At 42.3% G+C, this 23,676-nt stretch overlaps 1 protein-coding gene across 3 annotated transcripts in view; it reads right to left on the reverse strand.

Moving 5' to 3' along the window:
- Window positions 1–18,740: 18,740 nt before the first annotated feature.
- PDZRN4 (PDZ domain containing ring finger 4) overlaps window positions 18,741–23,676 on the reverse strand; it is a 386,496-nt gene continuing 381,560 nt past the window's right edge. For all 3 annotated transcript variants that reach the window (XM_077807773.1, XM_077807772.1, XM_077807775.1), the window contains one exon: window positions 18,741–20,267. In XM_077807773.1, coding sequence (XP_077663899.1) covers window positions 18,741–20,267 — 1,527 coding nt within the window. The remainder of the gene's footprint in view (window positions 20,268–23,676) is intronic.

The following is a 23,676-nucleotide window of genomic DNA, read 5'->3' on the forward strand; positions in this document are numbered from 1 at the left end:
TTGTATCCAGTATGCAAATTAATTCCAATTCAGCAGTCTCTCGTTGGAGTCAGTTTTTTTTGTTGAAGAATTGCAACTTTTAGGTCTCTAATCAAGTGACCAGAGAGATTGAAGTGTTCTCCCACTGGTTTTTGAATGTTATAATTCTTGATGTCTGATTTGTGTCCATTTATTCATTTACATAGAGACTGTCCAGTTTGACCAATGTACATGGCAGAGGGGCATTGCTGGCACATGCTGGCATATATCACATTGGTGGACGTGCAGGTGAACGAGCCTCTGATAGTGTAGCTGATGTGATTAGGCCCTATGATGGTGTCCCCTGAATAGATATGTGGACACAGTTGGCAACGGGCTTTGTTGCAAGGATAGGTTCCTGGGTTAGTGGTTCTGTTGTGTGGTGTGTGGTTGCTGGTGAGTATTTGCTTCAGGTTGGGGGGCTGTCTGTAAGCAAGGGCTAGCCTGTCTCCCAAGATCTGTGAGAGTGATGGGTCATCCTTCAGGATAGGTTGTAGATCCTTGATGAGGCATTGGAGAGGTTTTAGTTGGGGGCTGAAGGTGATGGCTAGTGGTGTTCTGTTATTTTCTGTTATTTTTATATTTTCTGGTTTCAGAGTAGCAGCCGTGTTAGTCTGTAGTCGCAAAAAGAAAAGGTGTACTAGTGGCACCTTAGAGACTAATCAATTTATTTGAGCATAAGCTTTCGTGAACTACAGGGTATCTCAGGCTTCTAAGTGCCTCACTAACTTGCGTCATTCTAGCAACTGTTTGTGCAGTGTGTTGTGGGAGAACATGGGTGTCCTTCCTCAGCCCTGAGCGGAAGTGTTCTTAGTCCACTTAGCATAAAGCACTTCTGCCTCACCCCTCACTTTGATGCATTGCAATCAGTGACAAGGCATGGATCCAGCAAGCTGTGTAAACTATTCCTGCTTGTGTAGGAGAATGCTGGTGTAGCAGAATGCCAATAGTGGGGTGATCATGGGACATAGTGGCAGGCATTTCAGCTGTAGCTTGTGGCTCTCAGAAGGTAGTGGTGAATCGTGGCAAGGAGATCATGCCAGCTGAATGCTAACATGGTAGCGTGGTAAAGCTGAAGTATGCTGCACTCACTGTGGATTCCGACTGGTTCTTCTGGTGCAGGACAATTACCACAGAGAAGTGGGATTACATCGTGCAGACCTGGGATGCTCGACAATGGCCCCAGAACTTCCACATGAGGAAGGCCACCTTTGTGGAATTGTGTGAAGAGCTTGCACTGAACTTCCAGCACCATGACACACAAATGCGAATGGAGGGAAGCAATACTAGTCCAACAGAGGGTTGCTATTGGAAGCTAGCAACCCCAAACTGTGATAGGGCCATAGCTAACCAGTTTGGTGTTGGCAAGGCAACTGTTGGGGCGCTGGTGATGGAGGTTTGTGAGGTGACTACTGTGGCTTACCACAGGTAGTAGACATAACTAATGTGCCCAAAATGCTAGCTGACTGGGGTTCTCAACTGCACTGTAACCACTGATGGCACATGGCCCATTGTTTGCCCACCACCTGGGCACCTGAACATATCAGTGACCATGATACTACTCCTTAGTGCTGTGGGACGTCAGCAACCATAAAATCAGGTTCATGCCCACCAGTGCGGGATGTGCTGAAAAGGTATGCGATGCCAGGTTCACCTGTTTGGACAAGAAGAGACCCTATTCTCTCTTCCATAATATGCTCATCAATGGGGTGTCTGTGCCCCAGGGACCTAGTCCACCATCTACTGCCTTGTCTCATGCATCCCTGTCCTTCTATCAGAGCACTTGGCAGAAGAAGGTTTAATCACACACTGAGCAGGTGCAGGATGATGGTGGAATGTGCATTTGGCTGGGTGACGGCAAGATAGTGCTGCCTACAAACCCATTTGGAGGCCATGGTAGCTAGTGCTGTCTGTACCATGGTGGTATGCTGTATAATATCTGTGAGCATAAGGGCAAGAGCTTTTGCCAGGAATGGGCTCAAGATATTGCTGGCTTTTCAGGGCCCATACAAGAGCCCAGAAAGTACACCTGGGGTTGGATCCAGGCAAGCAAGGGAAATAAGGGTTGTTTCTTGTGCCCACCTCCTTGCTTCGCATGGTGACATGCGTGGGGAGATGTCATGCCGTGTGCTGTCGTAGCATACATAGCAGTTTATTTGCTATTGCTTTTATGTGATTATAAGAAGGTTTTACACTTTATTAAAAGTTTCAGCTACAACTTCCTGACTCTTCCTGGTTCCCAAGCACTCCCATGACAACATATTGACCACCCAAACCACTTTATTAACAAATGAAAAAGTATAAAAATACCAAATTCTGTACTGAAAACAGTTACAGGCATCCCAGCTGCCGGTCAGTGAAGTGCGCAAATGGCAACTAAATTCCAAAGTACGGCGTGCTCTGTCAACTGAGCGGTGACACCAAGTCGCGCAATCTCACGGGTAATGAAACTGGAGAGCAGCAGCCTTCTGTTCTCCTTACCCCGGACTTCCATAGCGGTAGGGGAATAGGGAATATCTGCCCATCCACGTTTTCATTCTCAGAGTTCATGGACTGCTGACTATCCCGCACAACCTCTAAATTATCCAGGGGCTGCATTGGTTGCAGGACGTGGTAGTGCAGAGGAGAGTTTCCAGGTACTAGTGATGGTGTTTAAGGTGGTGCTGTAGGTGGGGTCTGTGGCCTGCTGGCCATCAGGGTGAGGAGCTGCTCAAACAGCCCCTTCTGTTGCTGTCGGTCCAGTTCCCCCATCCTCCTGTCACGTTCCGGGTATTGTGATACCACTTTGTTTTCCCTCTCCTGTTTATCCTGCTCCTCCTCCTCCTTCTGAGATGCAAGGTCTGATCCAACCCTGTGTCCAAAGTCACTGTGCATTTCTTGCAGCAGGTCACTCCTGAACCTTTTCCTTTTCCCCCACGGGATCACTATCCTCTCCCTAAGAGGCTTAGTGTGGGCCTCAGCCTAGCCAAGGTGGAGAGTCCTGCCAAGATAATGAAAGAGCACATCACTTTGTGTCCATGGAAAGAAAGAAAAGAATCTACCCTTCTACATTCTACCTCATGGCAAGACCCCATGTTGTTACTCTTCTCTACTTGGTAAGCCTTTATTTCATCTCTGCACACTAGCCTGCTGCAGGCCAGGTTACTCGTTTCCAGAGACACTATGGCAAATATTTCAGATTTAATTCATTGAAAAAAATAAGAAAAAAGTTTTGGGGTCTAAATGGGGTACCTGTGTTAGGGCAGTCAGACAAGGGAGGCCTGTTACTGGTGCTGGGTTTAAAGCTACTCCAAGCCGAGGAAGCCTTCGAGGATGTTAATCTGCTGGAAATCTTTGAGTGCAAGAGGGAGCAGCTTTTCTGGCCTATGTTGGAAACCCAGCTGTCCATGCCAAGGAGATATTTAATCACCTGTTGACTGATCAGCAAATGAATGAGCTAGTGAGCTACAAGGGCAGTTGTGGGAAGTTTACCCTGACCAGGAATCTCCCCAAATGTCTATTTTCTCCTCTATGAAAAATCCTCTGGCTTGGATAGTGTGCTGCAAATGGAGAGCACCAGGAGGTCAAGCTCCACCATCATCAAGGGGCTTTTTCACTTAGATAGCCACTGGGACTTACAATGCAGGCAGTTTGGGACAGTGCTGTAAAACTAGCATTGATATAACTGTAGAACAGTACACCGGTGTGACGGAGTAATAAAGCCAGCAGTATTCAAGGGATAGAGCACGCATGCTTGCTGTGCCTGTAATCCCAGGCATATGTATTATTCCCTCCCCCAACCCCGCAGTAATTAGCTCAAAAATAGCTAGACTAATTCACTTATTGAATGTTTAAATCCACATCCCGCCCTATGCTTGGACTGCATCTTGGCTCACATTGTGTGGGGAATGTTGGAAGTGAAGGCAGGGAAATGACATGGCTTCAGCTCGCTCCTGAAGCTAAGGGCATCCCATAGAACATAATATCCTCTATAATTATAAGTGCATTGGTCATAACCTGGGAAACCCTCCCATGTATTTCCCACCTAACAATAACAAAGGTGGTGGTGGCCTCTTACCTGGCTGCAGTTTCAGCTCCCACTGCAGCTCCCTCCCCAGCATGTTCCCTGGGGCCACCCCTGAACAGATCCTTGAACTATGGCCCCAGGACTCCCTCCAGTCCATCTGACCATGTGGTCTGTTCCAAGTCCCTGGTCTGTTCCTGCTCTCTGGGTCCTGCTCCTCCACTCCCTCTGCCATTGAGGTCTCCTCTGGTGCTGTCTCCAGCTCCTTTAGCCTGATGTAAAAATCAGGCTGTCTTGCTTCAAAGGCCAATCATGTCTAATGGTGGGCTTTTTACTTGGGACAGTGGTGTGTGTGTTGCTAGGACCTCTGTGGGCATATCCCATGGTTCTTTGTACTGCACATAAGATGAGCTATTGTAGGATTCTTTCCCAGTGAATTGTGGGAGGACTTGCCTGTTATTCTGAGAACATGGGAGATTTGTGGGAAGACACTGGAGAACTATCAGCACTCAAGTGATTTAACCTGTGTCCACACTGCAAAGTGGGTGGGTTACCAGCCCAAGTGAAAGGGGAATCCAGGCTCTAACCCATACCTCCAGCCATGCCAGTTAGCCTGAGTTGAAAGCTCCACCAAGCTCAGGTGAGTGTTTTTTGTGTGTGGACAGGAAGAGGGCTAGAAGCAACACCTCTGCAGTGAACACGTACCCTAAGAGCTGAGGAACCCTACCCTGTATGGGATTCTCAGTCAAAAAGAACACAGGCCATTGGGTCCTCTCCCATTTTAGGTGCCACTGTGATGGTTGTACTCTGAAACACAGGAAACACATAATGAACATAGGCCAGGGCAGAATTTAAAGACCTCAAGGTAATATCTAATGACATGGGCTCTTCCACCCTTCTGCTATTTTAAAGTGTCACTTTGTCTGTTACACTCTGCTGTCTTCTCATGCCTGGTTTTATTTAAATGAGAAAAGGAAAAAAGAATGGAAACCTTCAACAATATAGACACATGAGAAGTGCATTAGAAATTCACTAAGGCAACTGAGATGATTAAATAGATAAAGGTGTTCCGTATGAAAATGCAACAAATGCAACTGCTCTTTCTGTTAATACTTTCCCAAGAGCAATATTTCCCTATTCCTTTGTTCTCTGCCGTCTTCCTTCCTCCCTCTGCTTTCCCATAATCTTTAACCCTAGCAGGCTAATTTAGACTCTTACGTTCCTTGGAGAAGGGACCGTGTATTCCTACTTGTCTGTACAAGATAATAACATTCTCCTTATTTCCTCAGTGACACCATGTCCACTATCGATATAGATAATATATACACTGGTTTGGTTTTAACTTAAAAAAACAAACGAACCAAAGCCCATAGTGGAATCTTCTCCAATCTCAATGCTCAGCTCTGCTGGAACCACTATTACTTTGTTTTTCATGACCTGAAAGGAGCAGACACTTGTAAAGATGCTGAAGGAGGCGTGGGTTTTACTTCATGGAATGTGAGTATCCAAGAGCTGAGTTCTCTCCCAGGGTAATGAAATTTCACATGTAGCATTTGGTTTTCTGGGATTCACAAAGGTTATCAGCCAGGCATTTATAATAAAAGTTGTTCCTGCTTTCCCCGGCGTGTGTTGGGAAGATGGGAGTGCTATCAGTTTGACATTTCTGTCAGAACTGGTATTTGAACCACTGGATGATTCTAACAAATGCCATCGCTGTCATCGGCTGCTCAGTTTTAATTATACCTGACTGAAGCTTTCCATGGCGGCAAGCAGAAAACTTAATTAGTTAGTGCAAAGGCTGATGTTCAGAGCTTGAGGAGTCCAAACAGCTTTACAGCATTTATGTACAGTATCTGCCATTTTCAGCCTGACAATATGAGTAAGAAGAATTAAGGGTCCCACTCATGGGAAGAAAATACAGAGAGAAAAAGACTTGTCGGAATATATGTCAACAAAACAACCATTCCCTTTTAGGACACGTTAGAGAGCCAGCAAATTTTGCTGGTGAGGCAACTGAATGTATAAGAAACTTCTGTGCTGAGCTGTGGAGGGGTCCAACACAAATATTATAGGTATGCAGGCAAAATACTATATGCTCATGGGAACATCCAGCAAATGAACATCTGGTACCTTAAAATACATTCAGCAGTGGATTGCAAGCATGGCACTATTTGAAAACACTGAAATGCTGGCATTTCCTCACACATCGATGCATTGTTTAAACAAGCTGCTTAAAAGAAGATTGCATGAACAATTGCTACCACCTCAATGTTTGCTTTCAAGGTGGTAATATGATTATATTGCTACACTGCATTTTGGAAAAACAAGCATTAGCAACATGCAGTGTCAAACTGCTAATATGACGCAATTAGAAATCAACATAATGTTCACATGTGGGTTGCCTGTAATTTGGTGGTGTTGTTCTAGAAGCTCCAGTCCTTCAGATACTTAATACAGTGGCTCCAGTGGAGTCAGGCACTGTAGATCTCCTCTGAGGAGAAAGGCTTGACTGACCTCTGGAACTGTCACCTCTATGTGTAATCACAGATATTAGAATGACTGACCTAGCTAATATTAACAACCGACTGTGCTTAATTTCATAAATAAATGAACTGCAGTCATGAACCCACAGTAAAGCATAACTTATGCACCCCATAGGACTGGGTGGGATTCATCTGCACTAGCAAACTTTGTAGCTATAATGGTACAAAAACTCCTGGTAAAAAAACCTAGCTAAGATATTTATGTGCCCCCCCCATCACCACAATATTTGAGCTCCTGTCAGTCTTTAATGTCTGTATCCACACAACTCTTCTGTAAGATAGGGAAGTGCTTTTAACGCATTTTACAGACGGGAACTGAGACAGACTAACACACAGATCCTCAGAAGTACTTAATCGCAGCCCCTGGCTCCACATACAATGCATGAGGCCCATTTGGCGCCTAAGAAAGGGATCCTCAAAAGCCAGCATGCTGAGTGAGGAGCCTTCTAAGCAAACCAGGAGAGCAATGCTGAGGGCAGGGTCAGGGAAAGGAGCGGCAAGGCATTCAGGAGGCTAAGCGAACACACTAAAAATAGTGGTGACAGGATGGGCTAACCACCTTGAGTGCAATCCCATCCATGTCCCGAGGTATGTACTTGGGGCAGCTAGCCCATGCCACCACCTGTGCAGTCACAGCTTCATGCTATTTCTGGTGTTCTAGCTCACCCACAGCTAGCGGGGTTATGGCTACCTGAGCGGGGAATTGCCCCTCCAATTCCAGCATAGACATACTAGTGGACGCCTAGGGACCTCTGGAGTTAAGCAGCAACTGAGTGGCAGTTTTGAAAATGCCAGTGGTGTCTAAATGGTGGACTTAGGTGGCTAAAGAGGCAAAAAGGCACGTAAATACCTTTGAGGACCTGGCCCTAAGCAACGGGCTCAAGGTCACCCAGGCAGTATGTGGTAGCATAGGACCTGACGCTTGGTCTTCTATGGCCTAGGCCAGCATTCTAACTACTGGAGCATCCTTCCTCTCTAACATGGTGGCATCAGTTCCTGAGCCCAGTTTCCACTACAGCCCTACCAATAGAACTGAACCCATAGCAAATTAAGGCTATGAAGTTTGCTAGCGCAAAACCAGCCATTTGACTCAGCTGTCATTCTCACTCATCTTGCTAATGCAGTTACTTGCCTGCTGGTTTTACATTGAAGAGGGCTTGGGTAAAATGTTAACTAAGAGGATCCTGAGAACAGTCTGCCTGCCTCTAGCAGAGGAGACTATGTGCGTTTGCCTTTGAAAAGTCTCATTGGGTTTCCTTTGTGAATGATTGTAAATTGCTTCCTGGAACCAAAATGCTACTTTTTTGTCCAATTTTTCCTTATTTTTATCCTGGAGAAGCAGAACTGGGGATGATTAAATGGCTTGTTGTGGCTTTCTGACTTTGAAAGAATGTCTGTACATGACTCTTTTCCTGCACACATATTCAGTACCTTCTGAATAAAGTATTGCTCAGTTTCAGTGACGGGGACATTCATTTTCTCATTGGAGAGGGTTAATATATACAAAGTCAGCAAACATTAAAAGGTATTTTCCCTCTCTATGCAAAATCTTTTCATTTTGGGGAAAGACAGACTAGTCCAAGGGTGGGCAAACTATGGCCCGGGGGCCGCATTTGGCCCTTCAGACGTTTTAATCCTGCCAGGGAGGCGGGTCGGGAGTTTGCCCTGCACATCCCCATTCTGGCTCCTATGCCGCAAGTGCCACCCCGGCAGCTCCCATTGGCCAGCAAATGGGGCCAATGGGAGCTGCAGGGGTGGCGCCCGTGGAGGGGGCAGGGTGCAGAGCTGCCTGGCCGTGCCTCCATGTAGGAGCTAGAGCAGGGACATGCCGCTGCTTCTGGGAGCTGCTTGTGGTAAGCGATGCCCAGAGCCTGCCCCCCTGAACCCCTCCTGCACCCCATCCCCCTGCCCCAGTCCTGATTCCCTTTCCTGCCCTCTGAACCCCTCAGTCCCACCCTCAGGCATCCCAGAGCCCACACCCGCAGCCAGAGCCCTCAATCCCCCCGCACCCTAATGCCTTGCCCCAGCCCGGAGCCCCCTCCCATACCCTGAACTCCTCATTCTAGCCCCACCTCAGAGCCCATACCCCCAGCTGAGCCCTCACCCCCTCCTGCACCCCAACCCCCAATTTCATGAGCATTCATGGCCCACCATACAATTTCCATACCCAGATGTGGCCCTCGGCCCAAAAAGTTTGCCCATTCCCTGGGCTAGTCCTGTGGAACATCTTCTGGGGATTGGGGATGCCAGAGGTGATGAGGTGGCTTAAATTGGACATTGAAGATGTGGAGTAAGTATGATTCCTGAATGTTCATTAGAAATCTCTTACCTTCCACTCCAGCCTGTATTATACCAAAACTTCCAATGAACACCTGGTTGTCCCTTTCCCTGATCTCCAGTGAAAAGAGGTATGAAATGAAGAAGATACCTTGTTCCTTTTCTTATCACTGTGAAAGTGGTGTGGCATTATAAATCACATTTAAAATTAAATGAGGTGAAATACCAAATATCAAGTAAATATAAAGCCTTTAAAATAAAATGATATAGATGACACAAAAGTACAAGAATTGTTACCAACATGAATAATTCACTAACTATTGCATGGTATAAGTCTCCAACTAATATGCGCTGTGTGCCATTTAATAGTGGCTGTATCAGAAGAAATATGGAAATTGGAATACTTTAATAACTTTCTATATGAAAGATGATGAGACTGCCTAAATGATTAAGAGGAAGATATGTTATAATGAACTAAAGCCACTCGAGTGTAAGGTAATTTTAATTCAAATCTCCATCTGCTTATGTATAATTAAGACTCATTTAACAAGTTAATGCCTAACAGAGAGAACTGATAAGTTTGGTATTAAAGAGCTTAAGAGAAGTAAATTAAACTGTCGAGTTTGAGGAGCTTTCCTTTTAATTTCCTACACCTGAACCAAAACCACGATCTTTCAGGGGGCATTTCTTTACCCTAAGCATGCAGCCAAGTTCTAAACTTGAAGAGAAAATGGAGAGGGAAAAGTGAATATCCTTTTTATATTTTAATTTCTGCTATCATGTCTTGTCAGGGGGTTGACAGCATCTTTGCTGACATGAATATTTATACATTTCAATCTCCTCACTGTATAGCATCTATACACCATTAAGAAGATACTTTGCATGCCGTCAAAAATATTTATGCATTGCAGAGATTGCCAGCGGGGTTAAATAACCTATGAAAATAAGAGGGATGCCTTTGAAGTGCAAAAAAGTAATATTTTGATCTCTGGTAAATTTCATGTGATATTCCCCAGCTCAACTTTCTATTTCATTCTTTTTACAGATATCTCCTCTAGAAGGTCCAGCAGTCAAACCAGTGACTTCAACCTTTTCATCTTTCATCATACAATGTTAATTCTCCCCCCCCCTTTTTTTTTTTTTGGTTTCTTATCCAGTATCAAGAGGAAAGTTTCATATATTCACTTCATACTTAAAATTCTCTCTACTCTAGAATTTTTTCAGCAGAGCCAGCCATTTACTCTGCCTTCCTCCTTGTAGTTACCAATAAGTTAAACATTCTTAGAAATGTATTTGAAGAGCAAACACTGGTGTATGTCCAATTGCAATTGCAGGATGGTTATTGACTTCGGAATTAAGACAAAACATCCAGGTTGTGACATTTGATAGGCCACATACTGCCTCATTGAAGCAATTGAAATAGGACATAAATGTAACATTTGCAGCTTGCTGGTTTTACATTAGCTAAGGTACACTTTTCTATACCACTTTGATATATATAAAATCAGTAATGCTATGGAAAGATGTATATAATTTTTTCTGAATAATTCAATCTCCAACACAGTGCAAAGAATACATTCTGCGTTTGAGTCAAATTATAGTCAATGGGGCTAATTAAAGGTCAACAGAAGGTAAAGTGTTCCTTTGAATAAATGTCTAAAAGATATAACAAACCACTCATGTTCTGTAACAAATCCTTCTTTATTACTACAGCAATCACTTTAATATTTGTGTGTGTCAGTTTATGTAGTACACAAGTGGAATAGAGATTTTAAATTGTCTGGCCTTCTCTCAAAGGGTTTAATTTACTGCTGTATGGAGAAGCCACACAAAACCAATGCACTGCTTAAATGGAATGAATTTCACCTGACGTGCAGGAAATATATGCAACCTAATCTCACTGGTGTAAATTCTCTATTGATGGGAGAAACAGACATTTGTGTCTTTCAGACAAGGAGTTCTATTAATGTCAATGAGATGATCCATGCCCCAAAATTTTGTCCATTTCAGAGGAATTGCCCCCCCCCCCTTTTAATATTTCTTCAGCTTTCCTGAACACTTAAAAAAATCCAAACAACATTTAAGGCACAACACTGCCAGGAAATTCAAAGTTAAAACTGAATTACAAAACCCAATGAAATGAATATGGCGTTAAGTTCAAATGTATGCACCTAATAAGCCCACTAACTAGGCTGTGCGGAAGATTCAGCACATAAATTAATGTTAACTAACATTTCAGAAATTCCATCATCTTATCTGTGAAATTCTGTTGATCCTTCCAGGTATGCACCATTCTGTGACAGCCCAGATATGTTGGATTGAACTGAGACTTCTGGTATTTGGGATGTGAGTCAATGCTTCTTTCTCGGGCTGTTTGTATAGCTTCAGTAAACCAGGAAGATTTCATGGGGGTGTGTCAGGGAAAGAGTTTTAAAAGGCTAGTTAAAACTTCATTCTGTACTCAGTGTCCCCAAAGGCCTGGTTAGTGGGGACGGGCAGCACATAAATCTGGGCTTAACTCAATTTTCAGCTCTGCATTTCACCTTTAAGGTTAACATTATGTCTGTAACTCATCCCCACTATACGTAGGAATTGCTGTGAGGAAGGTATGTGAGATTATCCCTTCCTTTCAGCTACTGCAGCATTTTGGTGCAGTCTGTATTTATAAATATCTGCATTTTGTATTAAGGCACATGAGGAATCCTTATGAAATGTCTGTAAAAATGGGCACAAATAGCTTTTAAATTGCCAATGAGTCTATATCAGCTAAACACAATTTTAATAATTTGTATCAAAATAATAGTTTTTGTCCTTTCTGGTGTAAATGTTTTAAAGAGTCATCTGGATATTCGTTATCTTTGCCTCAAGTCCAGAATCGGCTGGTCCAAGTCGAGTCCCCCGACTTTTTGTTCCCAGGGAAGCACTAAGTGAGTGTATTTTAGTCTTCTGATGGCAACAATCACACCATTTCTCCAGGACAAAGATGCAGGAAGGCAACAAACTTGAGAATTCCCTGAGAAATACCGCAAGTGCTGCAGCACGGAGAGTGCATACAGCGAGAGCCCCAGCCTGCAGCATGGGAAGCCACGTCAGTTGCAATGTGTTCCCAAACACAGTCCTGCCATGAATGCAGAGGACTGGCCTAGATGACCTCTCCAGGTCCCTTCCAGTCCGATGATTCTATTCGACACTGCACCAGCCATCTATCCATCTGGGTATTTACATTGCAGTCATCATGGTAGAATCTGAGCACCTGAAATAAATGGCCATACAGTGCAGCTCCCAAAGCACCCATGCAGTCAGTCCCACTCATTTGTACAAGTGCAAAAACCTTATGTGACATCAATAAACATGTTTAAATATCTGTAACTTAGAAAGGATCCAGAATGTTGTTTTCAGATTTTGAAACTTTGACACATTTACTGTAATGTCCATAGGGCCAGGAAGCCATTAATAGTGTGCTAAGATATTTTTGTATACTTGACTAAGGCCAGATCATGGCCTCCACATAAAGACCTGAGGAAGGGCCAAAGGCTAGTGGAAAAGCCTTTCCACTTGTGAATTTTCTGACAAATCAGGCCCAAGGTGAGACCACGGAGGGTAAAAGGCTAAATATTGCCACTGGGTGTACAAGAATTATGCAAAGTTGAGCTGCAGAACTAGGCACTCACAGTACAGCCCAGTAGATCAGCTGTTAGTTGGATTTTGAAACTATTGACCTATATGGGGAATAAATAACTGCAGACATTGCCCCAACAACCGGAGGCAGGCACTGGGAAACTTAAATGCCAGCCCAGTCCTAGATGGCCACCTTCACTGTTACTGAGTGGTACCATTCATTTCAGTGTGAAATCTCCCAGTGACTGGCATAGCAAAATCCAACTCACAGCATACAACATTAATTTATGCAGTGCAGATTCACATTACCCACTACAGATGTTCTCCAGCTCACATCTTCTCTACCCCCAAATCTCTCTGAGCATCTCAGTGCATGGAGTTCTCACAAACTGGCTTCCATGAGGTCAGGAGGAGGGGGAAATTCTACTACTTAGGCACAAATCCCCTCTGTTCAATAAGTGCTTTGGCCATTTGGAGAGGTTTTCCCAATCATTTTAGCCCCCCAGTGCCTAAAAGTGGAAGGAATTATTTGGTTTCAAACGTGTAACTCAGCCACTCAGGCAGGAAAATGAAAAAAATGATTTTGCTCTTACTAAATACTTCAGCTAAGAGGCTTCTTATAAGATCACTTATGATCACTCAGCTATCCACTTTCTTTTCTACCTGACATTAATGAACCTGGCTCACCTTTTCCAATTAACAAGAGGATGGTTTTAAGGCAACTGCTCCATTTTGCTTTAGCCAATCAGATTCTGCTTTAATTTTCTCCTCCCTGCCCTCTCCCCCTCAAGTGTTTAATGAACTGAAGCAGAAGTAGGTTCATAAAATGTGTATTATCAGAGTACTTAGCAGGTAAATTTTCATAATTAGCAGCTTAAAGGGCCCATATAAAACAAAACTTAGAGTAGCTGCTTACCTTTGATGTGGAATATTTAACACAAGAGCCATGTGACATGTGGAAGGGATTGTTCTATAACATACAGATTGAGGAATGTGAGATGAGCCTTAGAAGTGTAAAAGATGCTTTTCTTGCTGAGAGAATGTGAACATTTTCCTGCAAAAAAGGACAAATTTCTGCCTCGTGCAAATTCAAAAAGCAGAAAGCATCACTGCCACCACAACAATAGTGGCCATGGGCAGAAGTGGGACAATGATGCTCTGTATTGCATCTCTTCTTGCCAATATCACTTTCCCCATTTAACAGTCGTACTGAAAACTGGTGTCACAAGTCCTGTTTCTAAAGTAGCTGATGTTTCTCCCTGCAACGTGCTCACTAAGGACTTGCTGCTTGAGTCACAGTTCCCATGGAAGTCACTGTAAATTGCCCTCACATTATGCTATTACTGCGTTGTGCTCTCTCACCAAATGCAGAAAGTTACCTTCCCAAAGCTGTCACATCATCTTTCCTTTGCACATTATCCAGCCTCTCATAGGAAAAGTGATGGCAGGGAATTATCCTGTGCTGGCCTGCAAGAATAGACTGGATGGTCTCTTTGATCCTTTCCATCTAACTGATATGAACCATTCTGTTTTTGTGTGTGAGAGATAACTTTACAGAGTAAGGACAAGGTTACGTGTATTTTGACAGTGATGTATTTAAAAGATTTGGGAAAGAAAAAAATACTGTTTTCCCCTTAGAAATCCTTTGCATTTCTGAGGAGGTTCCAACGAGCCCAGAAATTTCCACCTGACTCATGAGCAATTTCCACCTGACTCATGACCCTTAACTGGCTAGGGATGTCACCATGGAGTGATGTAAGGTTTTCCTTCCAAACAGGGCTCAGTGGTTGATCTACGCAACTCCTGGTCCCCTCCTGATCTGGAGATCAAAACAAAAAGATTCCAGCCCAGGTACCCCACTTGGCAAAGCAGCCAGACCCTAAAAATATCACTTTAATTAATAAAAATGACATTTCTTTGCTGGACTATGGTTTTATCACTATTTCTCTTAGATCATAATCAATCTGTTGGAGGCAGAATGGGAACATTTTAGACACTGAATAATTTTCCAGCTGCCAGAAAAAGATATAAAAGGTATTTAGTAGCATACGTTTCAGTCCTAGTGAAATAAGAATTTAGGAATGAAAGTATATGGGAGGGGGAGCTGAATGGGTAGAACAAATACTTGATAACAATTGGCTTCTAGTGAGAATTTTCTGGTCCTTGCTTATCTAGCTGAAAACAGCTATTTATGGAGGATATTTATGTAGATTAACTAGATATTCCTTTCTTTTTTCAATTGTTGTCTTTTTTGGTATAATGATTTGATCACATTTGGCCAACTTGTAAACTAAATTCAGTCCTGGACTCCAGAGACAGGGCTGTGAAGAAGTCTAGTGTGGCTATTGGTTCTGGTTAGGAGGAACAGAATAGCAGGTAATCACTGCACTATTCATTGAAATAATTCTGTTTCTATAAAAAGCAATGTTCTAACACTCCCCCCCCCCCCCCACACACACATTAAAAATTCTCCATCAGTGAGATCAGAGACTGAGACTCCTCATACTGTTTATTCCAATGTATGTTTTTTCCAAACAAATGTCATAATTTTTAACACCAAGACATATTAAAAGAGAAAAGACAAAACGTTTCATGTTGTCTCAGATCTTAAGAAAAGAAAGACAATTCTGTTAGTGAAAACGAATTTCCTTCTAGAAACGAACACATCAAGAAAAATGTTTTTCAGCTGAAAAGATACTTTATTCTTAATATACAAAAGTGGACACATTTCTCAATTACATATGAATGTATGTATGTTATTCAGTGTTTTCTATTCCAGAATCAAGTTTTTCCTAATCTGATATAGAGATTGCTATAGCAATTACTGACCTTTCTGATTCCTGGAGTAAACTTAACAATGGGTAACATTTTCTAAAGTGCCTAAGGGCCAGACTTTTAGAGTTATTTCGGCACCTAAAAATGTAGATAGGTGCCTAATAGAATTTTCAAAAGAGCTTGTCTGCATCTTTATGTCCATAAACACCTTGTAAAGTCTGGTTGCAAGTGATTTAGGTGTCTAAATCCAATTTTCAAACACACTTAAAAACACTTAGGATTGTAAGTCTCATTTGGGCCACTCCCAAGTGATTTAGAAGCTCTTTAAAACAGAATTATAATCTGCTAAGTCATTTAGGTGCTTTGGAAAATTTTTCCCATTGTCTGTAGGTCCACCAAGTATGGTAGAAGAATCAACATAGTTTCTATATATTGTAAAGGTGATCTGCAAGGGGAAAACAAACTGAGATGAGGCTTTATTTTTCTTCTTTTTGATGAATAAAGACGATCTGAAAGGGTTATTTTTAAAATTTTGTCTGTTTGTTCTTTATGTTAGTAATTCAGGTCCTGTCTAGGCTGGAGACTCTATGGGCTTGTCTACACTACCCGCCGGATCAGCAGGCAGCGATCGGTCCAGCGGGGGTTGATTTATCGCATCTAGTATAGACGCAATAAATCGACTGCTGAGCGCTCTCCTGTCGACTCCGGTACTCCACCAGAATAAGCATCACAAGCGGAGTTGACGGGAGAGTGTCAGCTGTCAACTTACCACAGTGAAGGCACCGCGGTAAGTAGATCTAAATACGTTGACTTCAGCTACGCTATTCACATAGCTAAAGTTGCATATCTTACATCGACCCCACACGGTAGTGTAGACAAGCCCCATGATGATTTAGCCTTGGTCTACACTATACAGTTAGGTTGACGTAAGGCAGCTTATGTCAATCTAACTATGCCAGTGTCTACACTACAGCCTTGCTCCTGCAGATGGCTCCAGAAAGTCCTCCCTGCTCAGAGCCAGGCTTCCTCGCTCCTGGAGGTGAGATTCCAGGCAGCTGCCCCGGTCCCACTGGGGAGCAGGGAGAGGAGAGCTGGCGATGGGCAGTCGGGCTCCTGACTGGAGGCAGGGAACTGAAGTGGGGGAAGGGGAGCAGCCGGCTGGGAGCCCAGCAGACAACTGTGCTCCCAGTGGGGAACGCAGAGCCGGAAGCCCGTCATGCTCCCAGTGGGGAGCAGGGAGCCAAGAGTCAGGTGGGGGAGCCGGGCTCCCAGCAGGGAGCAGGGAGAGCTGGTAGGGAGCGGGGACCAGGATCTCAGCTCCCCACACTGCCCCTCTTAGATCAGTGGAAGAGCTGCTGGTAAGGATGCACACCACCGACCGAAGGAGGGTAGTGTGACATGAACTGTTTCAGTAATTACTGCGGTGGCTGTAAGTCAACCTAATATATGTCGACTTAAGTTTTTAGTGTAGACATGCCCTTGGAGAACTAGTGAAATTATGACATATGAGCTAAAAGAGTGAAATTTGAGCAACTGGGAGACAAAGGATTTTTAGTCAGACTGTTGAAAACTATTTTGTGTTTGTTTTTACCCTTTGTTAATAACTTCTGTGAGTAAATAACATTTTGAATACAAGACATTTTGTTAAACATTCAGGAACGTTACTCCTTCAATTAAGGTGCTGTGACTCAAAACATACATCTCAGTATCCTTTAGGGGTCCCCCAGCAAAGCAGGGACTAGAAATGCCTGATATTTCTAAAGTAAAAAAGCAAGCAGGAAAAGTCAAATTTTAAAAATGCCCAACTTTCAAAGCCCTTTTTATAAACCATAAAGAATAAACAAAGAGCACAGCCCAATTTAAAACACCTCTTTACAGGTCACCCTTCAGTCCTTATTTTAATAAACATCTTTCATTTATTTCCTCACTGACATGCAGTTACATTGGGAAGCCCCCTTTTCAGCTGATATCCTCAGTTTTGGTTTGCTGGTCCTTTGGAGGCACAACATAGAGCAGCAAATAATTCTCATTTTTATTTCATACCACCCGTTTTCGGTGAAATATTTAAAATAACAACCTCTGCCAGATTCATAAGTCAGCTCTGGCTCAAGATAGCGCTATGATCTATTTGTGTCTTCCATGTTTGGTTTCTGTAGAGTATAGCTTGTAAGCTCTCTTGGGGACTGGCCATGACATATTTGTTTGTAAAGCACCAAACACAGACAGTGCTTGAAAAGTAACTAAAATTAATACAGGTTGAACCTCTCTAGTCTGGCACCCTCGGGACCTGACTGGTGCCGAACCAGAGAATTTGCCGAACCACGGGAGGTCAATATGTAGCGAGTGGGTTTCTTTTTATTTTTATCTTGCCGAGGTGAATAAACGGAACAACGCTTGCAATGCCACCTAGCCAAGGCTTACTGGCTCTCTTCATAACAAAGTGTTAGTGTTGTTACACAATTTTACTGTCTTGGCACAAGGAAACAAGTAGATAAAGCATAAAAAACATAAAATAAAATCATGCCAGACCACAAATGTTGCCGGACCAGAAAATGCTGGACTAGAGATGCTAATAACAGGTCAGGGAAGACAGCAAAAATATGGGCTTGCTCCTATGTGTTCTTACTCAGGTAAAACTCCCCTTCTGACTTCTGCATGAATAAGAAATGCAGGATCAGGTCCATTTAACATAATTTATAATGGAATAAAGACAGAAGGAAACTTGTCTAATCTATAGCTATCATAATGAATTGTGCCCTGTGTCCTTGAAATTTTCATATATCCTTCAAAAATCATGTATGTGGAAATAATTCATTCTGTAATCAAGCGAACAATTAAAATCAAAGAACTCTTGATAATTTTTCTTAAAGATAAGCAATAATTTATTCCTCTTTGATCTTCACAATTATCACATATTAGCTAGCTACATGACCAATGCCACTACATACCATGGGAGAATTGCCCACTTACACTTTACTTGGACAAATACAATTGCAATTTACAGGTTAAATGTACTGTACAATGGGTTGTTGGAAAAAGGTCATTCTTAGCTGTACAACAAGATGTAGCACATGACTTATTAACAGATGCAATATAAGATGTAAAAGTTTAACTGCTTGTTATGCCAGTAAGTAAGGATACCATAGAAAGCATTTTGTTTTGGTATTGTATTGTTACTAAAGTAGAAAAAAGAAAACTAGAGAAATAAATCCAGATCTTAACTTACAATACATACATTAGGATAAGAAATTAATTGTTTCCTTCACTTTTTTATTTTCTTTTTCCTTTTTTATAGAAATGAATATTATGAATATATTGCAGAGTAAAGAAAGATTGCCAGCTAAAGAAGGTACCATTATGTGAAAAACAACTGAAAAATTATCAAGTAATTTTGCTTACAAAAAAGGTCAAACTATAAACAGTCACAAAATATATAAAAATGCCACCTTGAACGAGGCAATCGTACTCTACCTAAACTGGTAGTATACTCTTTGAAATAGACGTGTTCATACAGTAGTAACCGATAAAAAGGCATTGTGCACTCTTGTCCCATCTGGAGACTTAGCACCGTGTGTCATCAGTTCTTGGATTGTCATCCAGCTGTCCAAGATTTTCTTGTTTCTTTTTTTCATCATCTTTTTGTGACTAAGTTCAAGAATGTTAATTTCTTTTTTGCCCTCGCTGCCGCTCTGTGGACTTTCCTTAAGACACTCTAACCTGCTCCGCATCATGAACTCTCGCCGCCGCCTCTGCTCCTTGGCTCGCACCAAATGCTGCTTCCGCTCCTCTTTGCTCCAGTAACGACCCATCTTCATTTCGCTCATTGTATCATCATCTGTCGTCATCCCACTGCGCTCCTCTTTAATCTTTAAGGCACGTTCCTTCAGGATTCTGTCTCGCACTGGTCTCTTAGTAATATACCTTGTTCCATCACTCCTTATTTTCACTTTCCATTCCATTTTGGGCTCTGAACACTTCTGTGAATCTTTGCACATGCTCACTAGACTGAGCTGACTTTGGGCATACTCCACTGCAGATTTCTGTTGGATCAGCTGCATATAGCTTTGATAATGCTTTGCATGAGCAGGTATATTCCCATACCTGTATGAAGAGCTATGATACGGAGACAGGTAAGGAATGTGCTCAGTACTTTGCTTCTCCTGCTCTGTGAATTTACTACTTTCTGCAATGGTTTCCTTCTCTTCAACAGTGCTGTTTTGCTCAGTGGTTTTGGTTTTGGATGGGGTTACCTCCCTCCCACTCTGTCCAGTACACAACTGATTAGCTACAATTGTGCTTCTCAGGTTTTTCCTGTTGGTGATGCTGATCATTCTCTGGAGCGAGCTATCAGGGGACTGCTCCACAGTCAGTGGAGTGCTCCTGCAGCTTTCTGCTGTGTTGTAAGCACTGGAGCTGTCTTTGTCAGATTTCTCTGGGTGCTCTATGATGTCATCCAGTTTACCTCTTTGTACCTCTATGCTGGTATTATAATTCCTGAATCCTCCATCATGTAATGCCCAAATGTCTCCATACTGATCCTTCACTTTTTGCAGCCTATGAGCCTGCATTATAGTCTGACACTCAAGCTCAATATTTCTCAGTTCCTCATTGAGTAACTGTAGCTCTTGCTCCACCCCATCTTGCTCCCTTCTGTTACACTGTATCGTACTGCTCGAGTAATACAGATCATACTCTCCATGGTTTCTAATCTTGCACTTAAGCTCCAGCAGCTGCCGAAACCTTTCACACTCCTCATCTTGGTTTCCAATGAAATCAGATTCAATGTATTCCCCAGACACAAAGCTTTCATTGCACTGGAGTTCAATGCTTCCTAACGTATCCTGGCTCTGCCCCAGCTCCCGGGTGCTCTGCAGGGTCGTTTTGTTCTGCTCATCGGGTGCATTCTCCTGCTCTGAGCTCTCATCATTACGTAGACTCTCATCTGTAGGCCCCACTCCACTGTCCTTCTCATGGTTATTGGATGACGAGGTTGCAGTGTCCGTTGTGCCGTCCTCCTCCTCATGCTTTTTTGGCTAAGAAAATAAGTGAACCAAAATTAATAGAAAATACAGACCATATTAAATTAAAATATTTTTCAGTCTTGTCCTTCTTAAACAGCTAATTTAATCTATAAGAATGAATGAAAATGATGAATAAATCCCATTTCTACTACAGCTGGCTGGAAAATGGAGATCCCTTTTCATGAAAGATTTAACATTTTGGAAAAAAAATTCAGCCTGATTCAGCATGAAAAGCCAAAAACATGAATTTTTTCACAGAAAGGGATTTCCACTTTTCAGCTTGCTGACTGTTTATCTGGAAGGCTCTTGCATTTCACGTTCTCCCTGCAGTTGGAAATTGATAAAAGCCTTCCCAGCGAGCAGCTGGAGATCTGTCATTTCACTTTTCCTGATGGCAAATCAAAATTTCTCAGCAAAAACCATCATTTTCTGTCAGAAAATCATTGCTGAGGAAAATTCCTACATGCTTATGGCTTTTACATATTCCTGAGCATCATGCTGTAGGCTGCACAGAACACACTAAGCTCCTCCAGGAGCGAGCAAACAAGTGGATGAAATACAGCACACCTGTGTCACTGAAACGTTGCCCAGAGTCAGGAAATAAATATCCCTCTTCCCAGCAAAGCCAACACTGTGTGGTGCTGAAAGAAAATGAGCACCAGGTGGAGTGCAGCTTTTGGCTCTGGATTATGGCCACAACTATTGGAGCTGAATTCTTCTCAAACCTGGAGCAAGCAGCAATGCCTACATAACATCAAAAAGTACATGAGGCAGACCACCTAAGCTGTGAGCAGTGCAATGTAGCATGGCAGTAAGAGGCCTATTTGCAGGAAGACACTGGGGCTGGGATACCAGCGATCTTTGTGCACACTGCCCTGGCACAGCTGAAGACAACACAGTGGTTAGCCCGTTCTTGCCTAGCCCCTTCTACCTCTCCCATCACCTGCTTTCAGCATTATGTCAATGGAAGACTGATAGCTGAACTCTAGGACTTGTTCAGGTAACTTGAACAGACTTTCCCCTAACCTATCCTTTGGAAGGCTTTTTGTTTCCTAGTTGAAACCTACTTTCCACAATACTAACCCATAGCCTTTCACCGTTAAGAGTAGAACAACACTGAGTGCCTGCCATGGACATAACGTCAAGCCTTTTTGAAGTTGCTTTTGAATTTGTGCCCTGCTCATTGTACCTAACCTATTTATTGTGTGCTTTAATGCAAAGAGCATTAGATACCTCAACGCTGAAGAGGTGAGGCTTTTTTCATTTTCTAACTGGGTATGCTATTTCTCTTATACCGCTATCATCCAAAGTGCAATCTATATAGCATGCTCACTGTATACCTAAGTGCACCCAGCACCAGCCAAATGCGTTTTCTCCTTTAGGAGGTGTAATTACACAATTAAACATAATGGTTAGTAATAGTAAAGTGAGAAAGAGGTACAGTGCACAATGAGAGGAAGCAGAATGGAAGAGGTCGCTCTCACAATAATTGCTGTTTTTCTTCTACCTTGATAGATAGTGGAAGATATGAAAAATAATTAAATGCACCCTACACACACTGCATCATTTCTGCTTCAGGATCATGAACGCCTCAACTAGTCTCTTTTGTTCAGTTGTTAGCAAAAAATGGTGGAAACTGGTGGCCCAATAAAAAATAGAAATAAACAAATAGATAGATAAATAAATGTAAAGTGTGGTAGAGTATATTCAATTCAGAATGAAACCCATGATCAATAGAAAGCAGTATTCACAACAGGGTTGTCAAAGTCTCTGAGGAGATGACATCTCTATCCATAGTAATTTTAGTCGTTCTTTCTCACTAGCAGTGAAGACTTAAAGAAACAGTTATCCTTCATACTGGCATTGTATATTTAACACACAAATATACAGATGCTCAAACACCATATATGTGATGGTGAAATACATGCATCATCATGTGACAGCCTCATCTGCAGTCTGCCAACTGGTTCATCTGCATCAAAAAATATTTCCTTCTTTCTTGCCCACCACCCACACTAATTGTGGAATCCTCCCACCAGAATTTAATTGGTTTGAGGGGTAGGACAGAAGATATTCAGTCCTGGAGAGCTGACAAATTTAAGTCTACTATTTCATGACCCTTCATGGTCAGGATCTCTTGGAAGGTCCCAGAGTGCTGGAACTTAAAATTGCAATATTATTATGAACAGAGAAGTGTTTCAATGTAAATTTAGAGATTTCTAAAATTTAAAAATATGTTTTTCTTTCTGCCAGAGGTCTTTACAGTTACACTAATAGCAACTAAGGAATCCTGGCTTTACAGGAAGAAGGGACAGGAAAAATAGTACCAATAACATTTGAAATCACACTGAAGCACTTCTAAAATTGTTTTTACTGTAAGACATGAGAAATGCACACAGATTACATGCTGGCAGGCTGCACTGCTCTATTAAGACTTTGTTGACACTTCTTTGAGATGTAAGCAATGTTATCATTCCAAATGCATGCCAATATATTGTTTTTACTGCACCATCATGTATTCCTTGTTTATAATGTTCATTTAATACTTCTTTCTTTACTCATCTGATGCATTACTGTGATAGAAGACTTTTTAAGACTTGGTAAAATTTTCTAAAGTGGCTAAGTGATTTAGGCTCCATTTTTGCAAGTGACTTAGACACTTAGAAGCCTAAATCCAGTGGGACTAAAGACCAGATTTTCAAAGGTCTTTAGGTGCTTAAACATGCAGATAAGTGCCTACTGGGATTTTCTAAAGGCACCTAGCTCCTATGGAAATCAATGGACGTTGAAATCAATGGGAAACAGGTGTCTAACCTGCTTAAGCAGTTTTGAAAATCCCACTAGACACCTATCTTCTTCATTAGGTGGCTACATACTTTTGAAAATCAGGCCCCATGCCTCTAAGTTTTTGAATTAGTAGATCTCATCCTCTCCTACCTGGCTTTTATTCATTGATTGGAAAAGGAAGACAAACTTGTCCCCTTTTTCAACTTCCAATTCATTTCTCAACTGTGAATAAACTAGTTCAAATTAAGAAACAATCTCTTTACCCCTGCTAGCTAAATTGAATCCAAAGGTTATTAAGGTAAGAACTTTTCTGAGCAAGAGAAACTGAAAATACTGACATTTGGCAAAATTTAAATACCAACATTTTCTCCATTGTGAAGAATGAAAATAATATAGATACTTAATGCAGTATCTGACATAACATATTTACACAGTACCACTGGGACTCAGGTTCTAAGCGTCTAAGTCACTTTTGAAAATAGAACTTAGGCTGCTAAATCCCTTAGATGTTTTTGAAAATTCCACCCATCATCTATTGAAAATTCAAGATTCTGGTTTTTTAGAATGTTCAGGGTCAGTCTTCTTCCCAATTACTTCTGTTTGAAAGGCCAAAACGCTCTGTATGCTGCATTTA

Source organism: Eretmochelys imbricata, chromosome 1 (genome assembly GCF_965152235.1).
Source record: "Eretmochelys imbricata isolate rEreImb1 chromosome 1, rEreImb1.hap1, whole genome shotgun sequence".
NCBI lineage: Eukaryota > Metazoa > Chordata > Testudines > Cheloniidae > Eretmochelys > Eretmochelys imbricata.